This window comes from Fistularia commersonii, chromosome 7 (assembly GCF_037954325.1).
Source record: "Fistularia commersonii isolate RoL2024-O1a breed Wild chromosome 7, RoL_Fcom_v1.0, whole genome shotgun sequence".
NCBI lineage: Eukaryota > Metazoa > Chordata > Actinopteri > Syngnathiformes > Fistulariidae > Fistularia > Fistularia commersonii.
In genome coordinates this window covers 11913077-11931519 of record NC_141290.1, presented here as the reverse complement: position 1 = coordinate 11931519, position 18443 = coordinate 11913077, and the positions used below count along the sequence as shown (strand labels likewise).

Genomic DNA, 18443 nt, shown 5'->3' with positions numbered 1-18443 from the left:
CTAACACACTTCCAAATCAATCAGTCATGGTGGAACGGTATTTGTATTGAGGTCTCGGATTGGCTGTACTGTATGTCAATCAAGCACGTCAATGCCGCAGTGGGGATGGATGATAGGTTAACAGCTATTTGTAATGACACGCGATTTATCCACGCTACTTGTACAGTTGCATTTTCTGCGACTCAGAGTCTTGTCATTTTTTACATTGTACAGTAGAGTTTATTTTGATAGGCAGGGCTACGCGATCGACCCATGTTGCCTTTGTGATCAAGCAGTAGATCAAAATGTGTTGGGCGCCCCTGTATTAAATCAATCATTTAGTTTGGTGACAAGACTTGAAAAAGCTGGAATGGGTTACTTCTGGCTTCTTTCCTTTTTAAAAAAAAAAAAAAAATTCAACTGTCTGACCATTTAATCACTGTCAGTAGACTAACCATCTGATTTTAAACAGAATCAAATAGGTCAGATTCATCCCTTGAGTGCTAAATCATGACAGGAATTACCTCCGGAAAGTTTATGCAGTGGAAATTACAGACAAAAACAAGGTTACTTACCCAATAGTTGGGATGATGTTTGGGTCAAAGCTGTCCTCCACAAATCGACAAACAATGCTTGACTTTCCAACACCAGTATCCTGCAGAGACGAACGAACAGTGTTCCTGTGGATCTTAGCAAAGCTTTAAATTACATTATCAGAAAACAAAAGCCAAAAAGTGTCCTGAAATTATGGCAGGACCTGAAGTTTGGCCAGTTGTCTGACTGAATGGGAGTCATGACTATCTTCAAATATATGGTTTGGAATTTTGTGGCTTGTTTTCCCATATTCTCTCTTTATATAAACTGTACACGTTATGCCAAGGTAATATAAATTACCTAACAATTTTCATTGAGAGACTCACTTCCTTGATTGCTAACAATGGGTAACATGAACGGCGTTGCTACAATAACCGACATGCAACTTTAGAGAAGTAAACTTTCAATTTGGAGATCATCTGAAGTTTGCAATTGCAAAAATGTTTCAATTAATTAAAGCCACCCTGTAGGTGTGGCATCACAAACAGACAAAAAATTGAATCAAAGAGTTTTCAGATTTAAGGTTCTTGGCATTTTACACTTATTTACTTAGGTTGTGGTTGAGCATATGACAAATGTTTGGATGTCCAAAAATATTTTCAATATCATCATTACATTGTTTGAACAACAGTACATATCACATATAACACAAATATTACTGGATTGACAATAATCAAGTTTTAGATGTTCAGTTATAATTATTTTATCATTTTATTATTCTCATCTTAGGACACTACGGACAATTACTTACATTCATTAACAATTACTTGGTTTGTAAAACAGGAGGGAATATGACAAAAACATTACTCCTGAGGAGTTAATTTGAAGATAAATTGTGTCATTGGACTGACATAGAACATTTCTGAAGATTTTTTTGCATGACTAACATTTAAAAAGGTGTACTAATTTAAGGAGATGTAGGGTCGTTAGCATGCAGCTAAAGTAAATGGCTAACATTGGTACAATGAGCAGGGAAGGCATGTTGCCGTATGCAGACGTTAATTTATACAATAACTTAAGGACAGAAAATCAATAATAGCAGACTCCATGTACTTGGGTCACTGATCGTGTGTAAAGAGATCCATCTATCGAAACTACGAAAAGGCAGATTCCTTTGATGCCACAGGTATGAGTAGCTTGCGAATCGGATGGTCCAAGGACAAGTGTCTTTTGAGAAAATCATGCTAACTTACCCCCAGAAGACAAACTTTTAACTCTCTGAGCGCCATATCGATTTCCTTCCTCAAAGCTAATTTGCTGTAATGACAATTGACAAATATTGTCTTCTGACTGTTTCGTAATCTCCTTAAGGAATTCTGTGTTTACAAAAAATGTTAATTCGTAGTGGTCACTGGCAGCAGCATCTCAGGAAAGGAAGTGTCCCTCCCTGTTGGCGTTAAAACGCCCGTGTTTGCCGCATAATGATCATTGTAAACAAGTACTTAGCTAACAGCGAAGCCCACACAGCCTACCGTCGCCATCTTGAACCATGGTACGTGGTCACGTGACTATCCCTGCTCCCTTTTTTTTATTTTTTTTTAATTTTTTTTTTTTACTTTTTTCTTTTTTTTTGGCAGATACACAAAGCGTTCAGGCCGTGCTTATTTTCAGTTATGTCGAGTATCTTTGCATCTTAATAAACTATCATTTTGGTTACTGTTTAAAACTACATTTCATCTGTCAATACAGTATTGGGGAAATACTTTCAGGAAGTGCTTTCCTGCCTCGTTTGAGTGACAGCTGTGCGGTGGTGACAGCCCACACGGGACGGCAGCCCGCAGAGCCGAGCCGAGACTCAAGATGGCAGGTAATGACACTCTTGGCATTTTTAAACTTCTTTTGATGATGTTGAGTTACTTGCAAAGTCTTATTGCTGCATTAGTGTTAGAAATCGCTGGAAGAAGATGAAGACGCGAATCCCTCTTGGCGGCTTTTGTACTACTCACAAGCGAAGTGCTAGCTAAGGCGAGCCAAGTCAAGCGCAAGGGACGGACAGACCGTGTTAGCAAACTTAGCAATTATAGCCAGCCTGCTAACAAAAGCTATCCAGTGTTGTCGAAATGGATGACTCCGCGGCGCCCTTTAAAGGCAAAATGTCCCTGTATGCTCACAAAGTTTTTAAAATAAAATTGTTTTCACGTAGACTAGACGCAAGGGATTGGTCGTAGCCGTGTTCATCATCGAACTGTTGTCATAGCAAAGGCTAGCGAGTTGACCTAGCTAACGTTAGCTTCGGTGCTAAAGTCAATTTCTTCCATAAGCTGATCAAATCCCCCTTTATTCGATCATACAGGCCATATGTTATTCTACGCTGACGTTATTTGAAGGCGATTCGATTAAAAAAACATGTGGTTAAACTCTTTTCTTGAAGCAGCGCGTTAACGTATGTTTTCGAGAATAGATTGCATGTAATATTTGGATCACATTCCCCTCGTTGCCCAGTTGTAAACACTGGTCTTAGTCCTCATACCCAATGTTTGTCCATCTGCACTTATTTCGGGGGGCTCTAGAATTACTCGGGGACTCCTTTCGATTGTTCTGCTGTCCTAAATGTTTGAGTCCGTGGATTCCTCTTGTTTCGCTTTGTACAATAATCACTCAATTAATTTATTTTTTAAAAGCACAATTGCGTGTTAACTTGAATACTTCTCTGTGTGTTACTGCAGTGAAAGGTAGAGCAGTATGTGTCTTTATAACAGACTGTTTCATTATGTATCATTTACCAATCTCATTTAGCATTTGTCTTGTAGTTTCAGTATAAACATCTCACACTCTGAATGGTAATGTCAAGGTCTTAATGAAAGCCACTGGTTAGTAATTGTCTTAGGGAAAACGATAACAGTTTGCCACAAATTTTTCACAATAGCGGTATAAGATTTCTACAAACCTTGCCCATTATGAAAAGACGTGAATGTTGGTGTAAGAACAGTATTCCCTAATTCTACAGTGATCTCCAAAGTCACTCATGTCAGATTGTTTTGGAAGTTATACAAATCTTGAAAAAAAAAAAGAGAGAAAAACAGCACCAAAAACTATTGTTTGGTGCCTTGAAGTTATGCTCCTCTCTGTTTTTTGAGTTCTCAAATTTAAAATTATCATAAAAATATGTTAATCTGAATATGGATGCGCAGTGCTTCGAATTTTTCTCTTTGGAGTGAATCTCTCCCTGTGCCAGTTAGGGCTCTTACAGTTCTCTGGTTTCCTTCCTCAGTCCAAAATGCTGTAGGTTAACTTACAACTCTTGGATTGCCTGTAGACTCGAACATGGAAACAGTTGTCTGTCTCTTAATTGGTCTTTCAATGTCCCTTAATCAGGCTAGCTGTCCAGGTGATTCCTCACCTTTCTCCAAATACCAGCTAGAATTAGCTCTAGCATCTCTGTTACAGTAAATGAACGACTGAATGAATAATTCAAATTTAAATGCTATGTTTATTTAAGTTAAGAATTTGCCCCAAATATCAGCTATGTAGTCCTGGCATAAACTCAACATTATTAAATGCTTGTACAAGGTAAAACAAGAGGGTTTTTTGGGTTACTTAAGAATGGAAGTATGTTGATTTCATGGTTGCTACCATCAATTTTTTGAAACCTTGAATCCAATGTCATGCAAATGTGTTTGTTTTTTCAGGTCTATCTTTATACTTTGAAGATGGGCATGATGATCTGGATGATTGTGAGTACTCAAAACAGAAACATTAAAAATCGAGAATTATTTCTGCCTTACACCTTGATTGAGAGGTATATTAATCTTGCCAGATCCCTGTAAGATTTGTTAGGTTGAGATTTTTAGTTTTTGTGGTTCCCGAAAGTTGTGAAATGTTCAGCCCTGGGTAAATAGCCGCACCCTTCTGTTTTATTTTTTTATTGATCACTCAAGTAAGGAGGATGACAAACATCATTAAGATTCAGTTGCTGGAATAAATGCCATCAACATAGAAGTGTGACTCATTTATGTTTTTTTTTGTTTCATATGATTGCTAATGTTTGTTTTAGAGGTCAGGTTTGGTTTTGCGAACTCTAAAATTAACATTCTTTCCTACCTGCAGTTGGATTTGATGACTACGGTTCAGAGTGTGATGGTATTCGCATTACAGCCTTCCTTGATGCAGGACAAGACAACCTAACACCTCTGGGTAGACTAGAGAAATATGCCTTCAGTGAGAATGTCTTCAACAGGTAAGTGGAATTCAATGCTGGAGCCCTTAACGCAGCCCTCCACAAAACAGACAAAAGGATGTTGGTACAATGAATGATACGCAAGGCTGCCCTAAACAAAGGAAGCTTGTTGGGAGATACTTTGTCAAGCTATGTGGTGACGCAAACCTGCCACTCTGCTGCTCGATTGCCTCTTTAAATTTCTGTATTTATAAGTAGTTGTTGATGCCACACAAAAGACCATCAATTTTTCAACTTGGTCTAGAGGTCAAGAGCTGCTGCAGTTTTAATTAAAAATGAATATTCTATTTAAGCTGCTGTTATGTGAGACATTTTCTACATAAAGCTGTTTCTCTGCTGGTCATGTAGCAACACATGGACTATTTTATTTTTGTCAACAACTTTGTCTTCTTCTTGAGCATATTCTATTTAAAGGGACTATACTAAGCTTTGCATACCTATTATAGAGAAGCATAAGCAGGAAATGTGGACTGTATATTTTTGACATTGTGGTTTCAAATATATCTGCAAAAATGGTAGACTAGGCCTTCTTTGAACAAGTAATGGCAAAGGATTTTCTTCCTTGAGGGTATTTTGACTCACTGAAACATCTGGATCATAGTGGGACTTATCAATGAGGAAGAATCTGGTGGAAAAAAGTGCCCTTTATGAAATGCTGTTCAGGTGTCACCAGATATCAGTTTGAACTGTTAAACAATGATTACACGTTCGCGTGAAGTACTTGTATTTTTTTTCTTTTTGCCTATAATATCTAACATCATTACTAGGAGATGAGGTGTTATTGTGCCAAAATTATATATATATCTCTTGAAATGTAAAGGAGTAAGATGGGGGTGAATTCTTTGGCCATTTGGTATTGTTGTTTTATCTGATCATAGTGTTAACCTGTATGTGTATTTTCATTTTTTGGGGAATTATAGTTCTTGGTATGAGCTATGTGTTCAAAGACATTTCCATAAACACTCCTACTTTCCTCACGTAACTGTTTTATTTCCTGATGTTGTGCTGATCAAACTCAGCTTTTTGCCGTCATGTTGGCATTTCTCTGCAAGAGTATGTGTAATGTACTTGACAGTTCTGTCATGGTTACTTGGTACCCTCGCAGGTATCGGCAAGCAGTCCCTAACACAGCTCTCCTGTTGCTTTCTAGGCAGATCGTGGCTCGCGGGCTACTCGATGTGCTTCGAGAGTTCAGCGACAATGAAAATGACTTCATCAGCGTCATGGAGACGGTGGCCAGAATGTCAGAAGATGGAGGTAGACCACTTGCATAGTGTCTATTTAGCTTGGTCTTACATGACTTTTATGTTTCTCTTTGGAAAACTCTTTCTATCATATCAAGTAAATCAAATGTCAAAGGTTAGTTCTTTGGAACAATTGTTTATTTTGTTTTGTAGCTGACAAATATTTTTTGTGTGTATGTTCTCAGAGCCCACAGTGAGAGCTGAACTGATGGAGCAAGTCCCAAACATTGCCATGTTTCTACATGAGAGTCGGCCCAATTTTCCTGCTGCTTTTTCACGATACCTGGTACCAATTGTAGTCAGGTATCTCACTGATCCAAATAACCAGGTAGGCCTCCAGATTTTCCTCTTGACTACACTTTCATTTATTCTTTCAGATCAATTTTCAAGAGGAGCAGTCACTGTACTTGTTTCTGTGGTATTTGCTTTGTGCTCTAAAGTTCAGCATCTTCTCAGAAACACAACAGGTTTTTTAAACTCCCTCAACCTCACACATTTTCCAGGTGCGAAAGACCAGCCAGGCGGCGCTGCTTGTCCTGTTGGAGCAAGGCCTCATTTCTAAGGCTGATATGGAGACCAAAGTTTGCCCAGTTCTGCTTGACCTCACGGAACCGAGCAGTGACGATGACTACAAAATTGAGGCAGTCGCTGTAAGTATTCCCCCATATTTGACCATGGCTACTTATTATGATCGCTAAAATGTGAGAGCCAAATTGGAGAAGAAAACAAAAAAAAAAAAAAAAAAAACACTTTTGTGGTTGAGTTATATAATTTTCATGTTATTGTAAGCAGACAAGCACAACTGGTTTGTTTATGACCTTATGTTCAGACAGCACATTCAGTCAGGCCACCAGTATAATTTACTGTATGGTTTTAAGATTGATGTCAGCTGAGATTCTTTTTAAAGCGTGGAAATTGTAGTTTCTTAACACTAAGTCAAATGTCATTGCACAATCCATTTAATCTGATTCAAATCAAATTTTCTTAATTCAGGCACGGCCTCCTGAGGCCAGACTTAACCTCAATCTCATTTTTCCTGATTTCCTTTTCTCAGTCCTTTCCTTAACACTGTGACTTTATCCTTCAGTGGCACTTTTTGTTCTCGTTTTAGTGCCTCAAATGTTCGTGTGACCGTAGTAATTCCACCACCCGCTCTCTTACAGATCATGTGTAAAGTTGTCACCATGTTGAGCAAAGACACAGTGGAGCATCTATTGTTGCCACGTTTCTGTGACCTATGCAGTGACGCCAGGCTCTTTCAAGTTCGCAAGGTAAACAAGTTCCCAACCACTTCATTTCCTCAACCTTAAGGAGACTGTCTAATTTTTCATGAGATCCTGAATCTGCCTGGTTGTTTTACAATGCATCCCAGACAGGACAAATAAGCGTTTTAGCTATTCGAATTACGTCACGGGTGCTTCATAAGATTAATTTAATAGCTGTGCAAGTCAGCCTTAATTCTGTTCTCTGCATCAGCCTGGTCCACACTGCACTGTTGTTTTCTGTGTGGAATGTTAATTCCCCAGCAGCACCAGTGCCAGTGAGGGAAGGGAAGTTAGAAGTTTAAAAAGGTGGTAAAACACCAGTTTTCCTTCATGTTCAAACTTAATTTCATTTTTTTTTTGTTAGATATTTTTGTTTATTTTGATCGATCATTGAATACAGAAGTTGGTGTTTTCAAGGATAAAAATGAAACATTATGCCTCAATTTAAAAACAAGCCAAACTTAATTAACCACCAGTTTCATCATGTCATCATGTCCTGTTTTCCCAACCAAGGGCAATGGAGTGACAAGGCCCTGTTTTAAGCTCTGTTATTTGTCATTTATTTGCCACTCTGGTTTTTCCTTATTGGCCTGACTAAATTTTCGATGTTATATTGCAGGTCTGTGCTGCCAATTTTGGAGAGTTCTGTTCTATTGTTGGTCAGGAGGCCACAGAAAAACTACTGGTATGTACTCTGAAATCCCCTTGACCCAATGGCACATTCCAAAAATGACAGCACCATTTACTTTATGTAAACATGGCCTAGTATTAGTTTCTTTCAAGCTTGTTCTTTTTACTGACTTCTTAAAAGACAGTCCCCTCAGGGCTTTTGTTTACTTTTCATGCTCTAGAACATTTGCAAGTTCGTGAGACGGTTGCGTAACTTCACCGTTGGTCACAGGTCGCTGTCCATGAATCCATAAGTCGGTCAATAATTTCCTTGCACCTCTGCTGTTGACAGATGTTTTTTCTAATTTGCGGGTTCAAGGTTCTGATTCTCTCCTGCTTTGTTGTGCAGATTCCCAAGTTCTTCGATCTATGTTCAGACAGCCTATGGGGCATTAGAAAAGCGTGCGCCGAGTGCTTCATGATGGTCTCCAACTCCACCTCTCCGGAGGTGCGACGTGCAAAACTGTCCCCCCTGTTTATCAGCCTCATCAGCGACCAGTCTCGCTGGGTAAGACACGGAAATGGCAGCATACACTTTTGAAGACTGTATTCCTGCAATTGTATATGGTCAATGGCATATTTATCCATTTAACACGTCTTTATAGTATTGAGTACAATGGTAAACATGACAGAGTATGTCTATTCGCAATTTGTTACATGTTGAACGTAATGTGAATACATTGTATCTGCTCTTGCAGACAGCATTCTAGCCTTATATGGTGTTGACAGTTATTAGCACATCGAGGCATCCTAATTTAAAATTATTCTTTTTTTGAAATGTGTGTATATTGCAGAATGACACATTGGCCTAAAATGCTGCCTTTCATCAAATTAAAAAAAAACAACTTATGTATAGGAATAACATTAAAATGGCCAGAACATCATTATTTGTCAAAAGGTTGTAATCTTACTAGAAGGAATATGGAAACCCGTGAATAATACTAAATATGATAAAATTCAATTGATTACAAGCTTCTTTGTTCATGTGAGTGGTGCTGTTTTGGTGGTAGTCTGACCACTGCTGAGGAATCTGCACATTTTAATTTTTTTTTATTTTTTTAAATCTCTCTATATAGTATCTCTGGGGAAGTTTTTGTGGCTCTTCTCACTCCTCTTCATTTCACCACTACAGCAACATTCCTGTCAATATTACGAGACCCAGACTTTTTTCTTACATGTTTGTTATGACAGATTGTTGATACAGAAGTCAGTTTCTTCACTCTGTCACCATCTTTGCCCAAAGAGGAGAGAATGGTTCCACAGATTTGTAGTATGTGAGAAAGATTTTTTTTAATTTTTTTATTAATGATCGCAAAATGAGATGCTGAATACTTCCTGACACTTTTTTTTCAACTTTTGCATACAAGGCTAGTTTTTCTCTTTCCAACCTATTTGACAGATGCAGGCTTGTAGACAGCTGTAATTAGTATTGTTCTGAACACACACCTGTAAACGCAAACATACCATGAACAACATTGCATTAGTCTTTTTGAAACCTTGCAGTCTCCTCACTTAGTTGATATTAAAACAACCTCATCAGAGAAGAAAAAGCGCTTCAGGCAGGACTAGACTGATGGAATCATGTTGACAATGTTTGCAGCAACCCAGCTTTTTATCATGTTAAGTAGTCCACTGTAACAACAACCCAAGATATAGGATTTAATTTTGACCACTCTTTTATAGGATACTACACAATTAAAAACACCGTTATGTCCACAAGATATGTTTTGCATGGTTGAAGTCACAGACATGCATTCTTTTTTTTTTTTTTCAGGTGCGGCAGGCCGCCTTTCAGTCTCTGGGCCGTTTCATTTCCACCTTTGCCAGCCCAACCAGCACAGGTCTTCACTTCAGGGAGGACGGAGCATTGCTAGAAGTTCCTCGGTGTACATCAGACAAGTAAGACCGCAGGGTCAACACTGACCTTCAGCTCGACACCTCCGGTGCCTTTCTTTTCTGCCCAGCAGATCTTTTATGTATTTATATATTGTAGGCGGTATTTTTAAAGTCTATGTTTAAATAAAAGTTGATTTGATGATCCTTTTTTATTAGCGCTAATTTGCTTTGTTGCATTGATTGAACAATAGATGGAGTTGGCATTCATGCAAGCGTAGACGCAGCTTGCGTCATCTCACTGGTGAATCATGACTGTTACTCAGCGGGGTGTGATCATATCTGAAATCTTAGGACAAAAAAAACCTGTCCCTTTTCCTTATAGTACATATTAAAGCAAAAGTTAGATACCGAAATCGATAAATCTCTGAAGTTCAGAACTAAGGAAGCTTTTTGGATGAGGGGTGAAATGTGTTCAAGTGAAAAAATTGAAGTCTAGTTTCCATGACAAGAGGATTTCGACTACAACTAACCATTAATTACTTATGAACTAAGTTCATTTTCAGTTGAGTTGCTGGTTAAATATTTTAAGAAAAACGATCAGTCTTAAAGGTCACTTTGGATTTGTATGTTCTTCTATTTCCTGCACACAAGGAAACCGTATGTATTCATATATCCATACAAAAATATTTAATGTGTTATGTTGTTTTTTTGTTCCAGTGACTGCTCCTTGAACTCCCTGAACTGCTCTGATATTAGCAGCTGTCACAAAGAAAGAGCCATAGCTCACACGCCTCCCAATCAGGACGGCCGTGCCACGCCGTCCCCAGAGCACGTGTCAACAGCTGACAATGAAGAAATGCATTTTGATGACTACCACACACCAACTCCTAGAGAGATGCGCACAGGCTTCATCTCCACCATAGGAAACAGCAACAATGGCCTGGCAGCCGCTAACAACACCAAGAACACAAGAGAAAGCGCACAGACCGATGAGAACTTTAATTCTTTCCACTACTGGAGGTCTCCTCTACCAGACATCAGTGGGGAGCTCGAGATGCTAAATTGTCAAACGATGGAGGATGTGAGAGACACAGAAGACAAGAAAAAGGAGGAAGGAAAGCCGCCAGAAGACAATTGTCCCGAGTCCAAGTCCAGCCCTGGTAAAACTACAAGTGACCAGATCCAGATGGTCTTGGACTGTTTGCAGCCTCACATGGACGACCCTGACGTACAAGGTGAGACGTGACCAGCTAGCAATGGATGTTCAGCTCATTTCGCAGCCACTGTGGTTGTGTGTTTATTTTGGCTGTGCGTCACTATGTAAACTTGAGCTGTGCTTGTCCGATCCTCCTCCAGCCCAAGTCCAGGTGTTGTCAGCGGCCTTGAAGGCCGCCCAGCTCGACAGCCCGTCAGATAATAACCTGGTGTTAACCCAGCCGGATTTGCATCCCGAGGGCAACGCCGACAGCCCCTCTGTCGAGAGTAAGTCAGTGGAGGTCCAGGCAGAAGCTGAACCGAGTCCCACGGAAGAGGAGCAAACGGTGGAAACCCTTTCGACCTCAGAGTCATGTCCAGTCCAGGAGCAAGGAGACGAAGAGACGCAAACAGAGCCACAGGAGGACCAGGAAGAGACTCCTCCAATCTCTCCCGTTCTAGTACGAGACACCCCAGATAATTAAATGTTTCCAAGTCAGATAGCGTGATTATATTTACTAAACACATTACTCCGGACATGACCTATATTTCATAATAGATGGTGTTTGCTCACTTTTTCTTACACATTGGGGTGACTGAGATGGACCTAGATGGTATCTTACTGAAATATAAATTTTATAATATGTTTGATTTCAACGTAAACAAGCTTAGATAGACAGTGTAGCCCTAACAAGGATATTACCCAGAATGCAAATAAGGTTTTTTTTTTTTTTTTGGTGGTTTGTTTGTTTTTTTTTTGGTGGTTTGTTTGTTTTTTTTTAACTGACCACTAAATGTCGTGTCAGAATGTGCCGCTGATGTGTTGACATGTCTTTCCCCCAGGAGTCGGAACTCATTGAAAGTGTGGAGGAGGAAGAGGGGAAGGAAGAGTCTGCTGACAATCGATTGTATGAAGACAAGCCTAAAGTGCAAGTCAGTCACACCGACGACCGTACATCCTGGAAATATTGAAAACATGCGCCCGGGCGATAATTGCTTTTGCGTAATTTTCCTGTTTTGTGATTTTCCCCACGGCATTTCGGTCACCAATCCTATTCATCTGCTCACCTCCCAGAACGTCATCCCTCAGCAGCTGTTGGATCAGTACCTCTCGATGACCGACCCTGCCCGAGCGCAGACAGTGGACACGGAGATCGCAAAACACTGTGCCTTCAGCCTGCCAGGCGTGGCGCTCACACTGGGCCGACAGAACTGGCACTGCCTCAAGGACACGTACGAGACTCTTGCCACTGACGTCCAGGTAAGGGCAGTAATATGGAAAGCATGTGGAATTGAAGATTATCGTGTATTCTGAAATGGGGGGAGGACATGAAGATAAGCAGAACTCTCAAAATGCCGCGACACAGAAACGTTGCCGTACAAACATCTTGACCTGGAATGTTAGCTGATTTTTAAGTTCCTTGACAAGTCCAAACCCCGGGCTGAGAGACCTGTCCCAAATGTGTTGAAAGCGTCTCAGTTCCAGGGAAGCATCTGAGTTCCAGGTCTGATGAGGACATGATCCAGTTCTAACTGTTGCGTAATTTCAGTAAAACAGCTGTGGTGACGAAGTTTGTTTTTGTTTTTTTACGCCAGAAAACCAGTCACAGGATTTATTCAATGTTTTAGTGAGGTACTGTGAGCCCTGTGCCAAGTCCTTAAACTCACATGGAGTGTCACAATCTTTTTGTGACGCCTGTTGCACACGTTCAAAAACCGAACCCCAAAGTCGCTCTCTGTGCCCTACCGAGTTATTTCTTTTGGCTTGAACAGTAATATAGATTTACTTTTCTCGAAAACTTAACGTGGCTGATGTCGAAAAGTAGAGTCTAAAAGTGAAATATTGCTTCGTGGCTTCATTCCAGCACAGACTATCCATGTCTGAGATAATTTATTTTTTTGGATGGAATCATTTTAAGACCCAGTGAAAAATAACAGTAATAAAAATAAAATATAAATATGTGAAGGTAATAATATGAGTCACATGGAGAACATGCAAACTACGTAGAAAGCCCTCCGGTCGGGATTGAACCAGGGACCCTTTTGCTGTGTGGCAGAAGCGCTAACCTCTGCGTTTCAAAATTCCAAATAAACTCCAAATCTTACAAATATCTGTACGGTTGTTTTTTTTTTTTTCCCCACCCAGATTTTTAGCTTTAGTTATCCAGATGTTTTGCTAATTGATTCTTCATGGATTTGATCAAATCCTGTGTGTGTGTGCATGTGTGCGTGTGTGTCCTGCCATTTTGCAGCCTCACTATATCGCAGATTTTTAACTTTTTATATCTAATTCTATATGGATGATTATTGGCTGTACCATGGGTTTTTGCGGTATGAATAAGTTTTTATAAATTAATTATTCTAATTATTTTTATAGTAAAATAAGTGTTTTGTAGGTTGACGACCAACCAAAGCATGGTGTTCTGTATCCTGGGCTCTGATTGGCTCAATGACCGTAGCATCATTCTATGCATCTCCTGTGCATAGCATGCATTCAGCATCTAGCCTTGTTCATTTCACATCGATGTGCGATCTTCATTCCCAGCGTTACTCTGCAGTGTTGTGTTTGTGTGAAATATCTTAAAATGAGATTTTCATTTAACGAGGCTGGTTCAGGAGCGTAACCCCCCCGCAACAGATAAGAGGCTACTGTATATAGATATATTCGTAACTATTATTTTACTTGCCTTCTACTCTCCCTCTCTCAGTGGAAAGTACGGCGTACGCTGGCCTTCTCCATCCACGAACTGGCGGTTATCCTAGGCGACCAACTGACGGCAGCAGACCTTGTGCCCATCTTCAACGGTTTCCTCAAAGACCTGGACGAGGTCCGCATCGGCGTCCTCAAACACCTCTACGATTTCCTCAAGGTGAGATTTTTGCTGTCGTTTTGCTCGGCATGTGATCAACCTTTGCAACTATCAGCGCTTGAAAATACTAAACAAAATTGCTCCGGACAGATTGCCTGGCAACATGAGCACAAAGAAAAGCACGCAGGGTTCCTGACAGGAAACTATAGGAACTGCCCTCTTATATGGTGCCTGTGTGTCTTTTTGCAGCTGTTACACGCAGACAAGAGGAGAGAGTATCTGTACCAGCTGCAGGAGTTCATGGTAACGGACAACAGTCGCAACTGGAGGTTCCGATATGAGCTGGCAGAGTATGTCCCCTTCTCCCCTGACACTCTGGATAAAAAAAAACAAAGGAACATTTTTTTTTTCTTTTTAGATCCCAATGACAGTTTCCCTTCTGTAACTGTTATTGGACATCTGGTGGGGGGGTAAAAAGAAAAGCCAAAGCAATGTGTGAAGGGAGTCTTTTGTTTTCATTATTTGATTTATCTCAAATGTTTTTTTTTCTTTTAATTAATCAGTCTATTTCAGTTATGTGTACATTCTTTTGGTCGGAGTCAATATCACGCTTTCCTGCTCTGTATCGATGATCGTCTGACTTTGCTATATTTAATTTAGCTCTAATTTTTCTTGAGGCATTTGTCTCCATGCACGTACACAAATCGATATATTTCTCTCTGTATTCCCTTCCAGGCAGTTGATCTTGATCATCGAGTTGTACAGCCATTACGATGTGTACGACTACCTCAGGCAGATCGCGCTCACGCTCTGCTCTGACAAAGTGTCAGAGGTCAGGTGGATCTCCTACAAACTGGTGCGTGCCAAGCCCTAATCCAACAGCAAGTTTCGAACGCGTTTTTCCCCTCTTGGCCACTGATCAAGCATTTGTCCTCAGGTTGTCGAGATCCTCCAGAAGCTCTATGCAAGCGGGGCGGACGATCTGGGTCTGAACTTCATCAACGAGCTCACCGTCAGATTCTGTCACTGCCCGAAGTGGGTGGGACGGCAGGCCTTCGCCTTCATCTGCCAGGTCAGTACAGCTTCCGTCCTGTCAACTCAGCAGGGACCATTGAAACTGAGCTGTTTCCACGTTTGTCAGCCCCCCCCCCCCCCCCCCCCCCCCCCCTTGTCCCCTCCACTCACTGCTGTTGATTTATTTTGTTCAGGAAGGAGGCAGAGGAACAAAACGTACACGTTTGACAAAGAGACTTAGTGATGTAGTTAAAAAAAAAAAAAAAAAAGCACCGCCACAGTTGGGAACTGGCCTGTCAGGGACCTGTTTGTCAACTTCTAAATCTGATGGTAGATTTCCCTAGATTTCCCGTGTTTCACCCGCCTGTCTGTCGTTTCCTCCTCCTTCTTCTTCAGGCCGTGGTGGAGGAGGACTGCATGCCCATGGAGCAGTTCAGCCAGCACCTCCTACCCAGCCTGCTGAGCCTCTCCTCGGACCCGGTGGCCAACGTTCGAGTACTTGTAGCCAAGGCCCTGCGACAGAGTGTCATGGAGAAAGGTAGAATGCAACTATGGGACGTCCGTTTCTCATTCTTGGCAAAGTAGGGCACCAAAGTTCATAGCTTTGAATAATAAATTCAGGCTCAAATAATGTTAACACTATGAAAATTTTCAAGATTTTTTCCAATTGTGATCAAGCACAACAACATATACTCAAACTTGAAGAGTCTAACATACATTTTACTACCAGTGAAACCTTTGCTTATGATTTATTTTCTCAAGATAAGAGTTGATTTTTATTTTTTTTTTGCTTTCTGAAACGAGCCAAGATCTGGTTTACAAATGAGCAGTATCAGTGTTTGACACTGCCGTCGTCTGTGAAGCTGCATTTAGAGCACGAAATGAAAAACTCCCCGACCTCCTCCGCCAAGGCCACGAGTATATTTCTGCACATTCTTTTATAATGTATCATTTTTATCGATTATTTGGTATTTATAAAGTACACTTTTCTTATATAAGGAGTAACAAAATAATGGCATTTTAGTTCATTTCAGTGGTAAAATTGACTTTGGTAAATGAGCAAATTTAGCTTCGAGCTCTGTCATGGAGCAAATTAAACTTGGAAGTTGAGGTGATACTGTGTAACTCTTGGGGAATCTATAGGTAAACTGTCAAATTCTCTCAACACGTTTCAAATTCCTAGCTGGATGTTTTAAGCCTTTCTTAGTGTTTGCGTACAGTTTAAGATTAAGCAGGTTGCATAATTTAAGTTAATTTGCCGATTTTACTTTGTACGGAAACTAATAAATGATTGACTCGGCTGACGAGCAAAACTCGTAGCAAAATTTAAAAAGTGCTGATATGTACAAGGTTCATGTATGAAAATTCACCTCCTGAATGCAAATTCGTCTTCCTTACATTATGTCCTTAAGATATGACTTTTCTGTATTATAACTGTTTTATGCTTGTTTCCAGCATACTTCAAGGAGCCGTGCTGTGCCTACTCTGACGAGCTGGAAGAGACCGTAATGGCTCTGCAATCCGACAAGGACCGGGATGTCCGCTTCTTCGCCAGCCTCGACCCCAACAAAGGCTTGATGGACACGGCGCCCTTGATCTAACCTCAGCTCCCTGTCCCCACCTTCAGACCCCCTCAGCCTGCCTGCCTGTCTGCCTGTATGTCTGACTGACGCACAGTCGGCGTAACCGCAACACCAGCACCTGACCAGAACCGACAGCCGACCCGCTGGGCAGAGCTTCAACGGCGATCACTTTTGAATCATGTCGGATGTTTGTTTGTTTTTCGTTTTTTTTTTTTTCCTCGATCAGGAGACACCGTTGTGTGTGTACTTGGGCGAACCAAGCCATGCTCCGGTGGGGAGCGAAATGTCAAACATGCATACTTCTCAGAGGTTTCAGAAAATGAGCAGGACTCAAAAACTTTCGCCGCACCGCCACGTGGGAGTCGTATGCCCCCACCCCCTGCCCTCCTTCCCCACTAACGACTTTTGACTCGATCTTTCACCAGTCACGACTTGTAAAAAAAACAAAAAAAAACAAACAAAAAAAAAAACTACAACAGGATCTCTCCAAAGCGAATTCTAAGTCTGATTATGAAATTTGCCGATTTCCTTTTTTTTTTTTCCCCTTACTGCTTCTTCTCGTTTTTTTTTTTTTTTGTTTTGTTTTTTTATTTTCCCTAATGAACAAACAGGCGACGAGCGCTGCCTGATTCTGACGTGTGCACTAACTCAGGGGGAACTCATGAACCTAAACAGCATTAGCTTACTTGACAAAGCAGCAGCTCCCGGATCTCAGACGGGATGGAGATTAACAAAAAAAAAAAAGAAAGTGCGGTCTTCAGCGACAGACCGACCTAACAGAGTAGCTCTGCTGGTGCGTCTCGCCTTGTTTCCTCCTCACATGCCTCCCGTCTTGTTTTTTGTCTGGGTTGCTCTCCGGACTCACCCTTCTCACCCGCCGTTTCCCCACCCGGTCTTCTCATGGCCACTGAAACCACTACTGCACAAAAGGAACGGCGACCCCAACCCCTGCCACTCGTCGTTCGCCCTCAATTCAAACCATATCAGCATTTTTTCTTCCACCATTCCCCGCCTCCTGGTATGTTCTCCTTACCAAAAAATGTGACACAACGCGTCTCCACATGCAGCGGGAGACGAATGAAATACCTCCACATGGACATGGCTGGCCAGTGTGTGTGTCGTGCATTTGGAGGGACGCCGAACGGGGATCAGAATATTTTTTTTTTGTTTTTCTTTGAGCATACTCACCCGAAACATCTAAAACAAGGGCTCCTGAGGACGCAACAAAGAAAAACTCAGAGGAGGAAGGAAGCAAGCACACTGTTGGATTATGCATGCCCTCCCCCAAACCTCCTGTTTGTGTACAGTGTATTCCAATTCCTTAAGGTTGACCTAATATTGAATTATGTGACCATGGTAGCTTTCAATGGGTCTGGCCTACCAGTTGTACAGTAGGATAGAAGAATGATTATTTACCTGTCTTGGTGGAATTACTTTTTTTTTTCTTAAGAATGAGGTTTGTCAGAATTTCTGCAACCTTTTTTTTTTCTTTTTTGTACAGCAGCTCAAACCTGTGGATACAGTATGTGTTAACGGAACCAAGGCCAGTTTAGTAGGGTTTTTTTTACCCCTTCGACGCGTGTGTGGATAATGGGAGCACTCACCAAGTCACTTTTTTTGTTCTTCTGTTGTAAATGGTAATTTTTTTTTTTTTTTTAACATAGACGTAACTTGAGAATTTAAACTGACTGTGGCGTGTGCTGTGCATCTCAAGTCTTTCTTCCTTGGAAAGGAGAGCTCACTGCGGTAAAGGCAGTGCCCACTCATCTCGTCTGTCTGCGATTTGTGTCCATCTCATTTTTTTTAAGTAGTAGAACAGTTAATATATACATTTTATGAAATTATTTTTCTTCTCAATTATGCACCACTGTTGAAAGATTTTATATCCTAACTACAAAAATTTACAACCTTTGTAATATTCAATGGTTTCTTTTGAAAAGACATTTTATGTAATGTTATTTTTAGTACTCTGTAATTAAAATGCTAAAAATGAGCTTGTTTTGTATTTTATTCCTGGTTAATTTGTGATACTTTTGGCTAATTTCCCAAATAAAAAAATTTTCAGTGATTAGCGAAAA

General features: G+C 40.7%; 2 protein-coding genes across 2 annotated transcripts in view; one reads left to right on the top strand and one right to left on the bottom strand.

Annotated features, from left to right (window-relative positions):
- Nucleotides 1-2174, bottom strand: part of rab22a (RAB22A, member RAS oncogene family) — a 12018-nt gene extending 9844 nt beyond the window's left edge. Inside the window, exons 1-2 of the mRNA XM_086149822.1 lie at nt 1767-2174; nt 555-634 (exon numbers count right to left, since the gene is read on the bottom strand). Coding sequence (XP_086005948.1) covers nt 555-634; nt 1767-1802 — 116 coding nt within the window. The 5' untranslated portion in view covers nt 1803-2174. The remainder of the gene's footprint in view (nt 1-554; nt 635-1766) is intronic.
- ppp4r1l (protein phosphatase 4, regulatory subunit 1-like) lies at nt 2095-18443 on the top strand. The gene is made up of 20 exons (XM_086149814.1): nt 2095-2380; nt 4203-4247; nt 4621-4750; nt 5901-6007; nt 6180-6322; nt 6498-6644; nt 7158-7265; nt 7879-7944; nt 8278-8436; nt 9703-9827; nt 10482-10999; nt 11121-11419; nt 11802-11891; nt 12034-12219; nt 13667-13828; nt 14018-14118; nt 14504-14624; nt 14706-14840; nt 15179-15320; nt 16238-18443. The coding sequence occupies exons 1-20, from the start codon at nt 2374-2376 to the stop codon at nt 16381-16383; spliced, it is 2937 nt and encodes a 978-aa protein (XP_086005940.1). The 5' UTR covers nt 2095-2373; the 3' UTR covers nt 16384-18443.

Excerpts from the sequence above, each read along its gene's own strand:
- ppp4r1l (XM_086149814.1), top strand. Across the intron at positions 7,266-7,878 it reads GGCTCTTTCAAGTTCGCAAG|GTCTGTGCTGCCAATTTTGG; the intron begins GTAAACAAGTTC and ends GTTATATTGCAG. Across the intron at positions 14,625-14,705 it reads GGTGGATCTCCTACAAACTG|GTTGTCGAGATCCTCCAGAA; the intron begins GTGCGTGCCAAG and ends ATTTGTCCTCAG.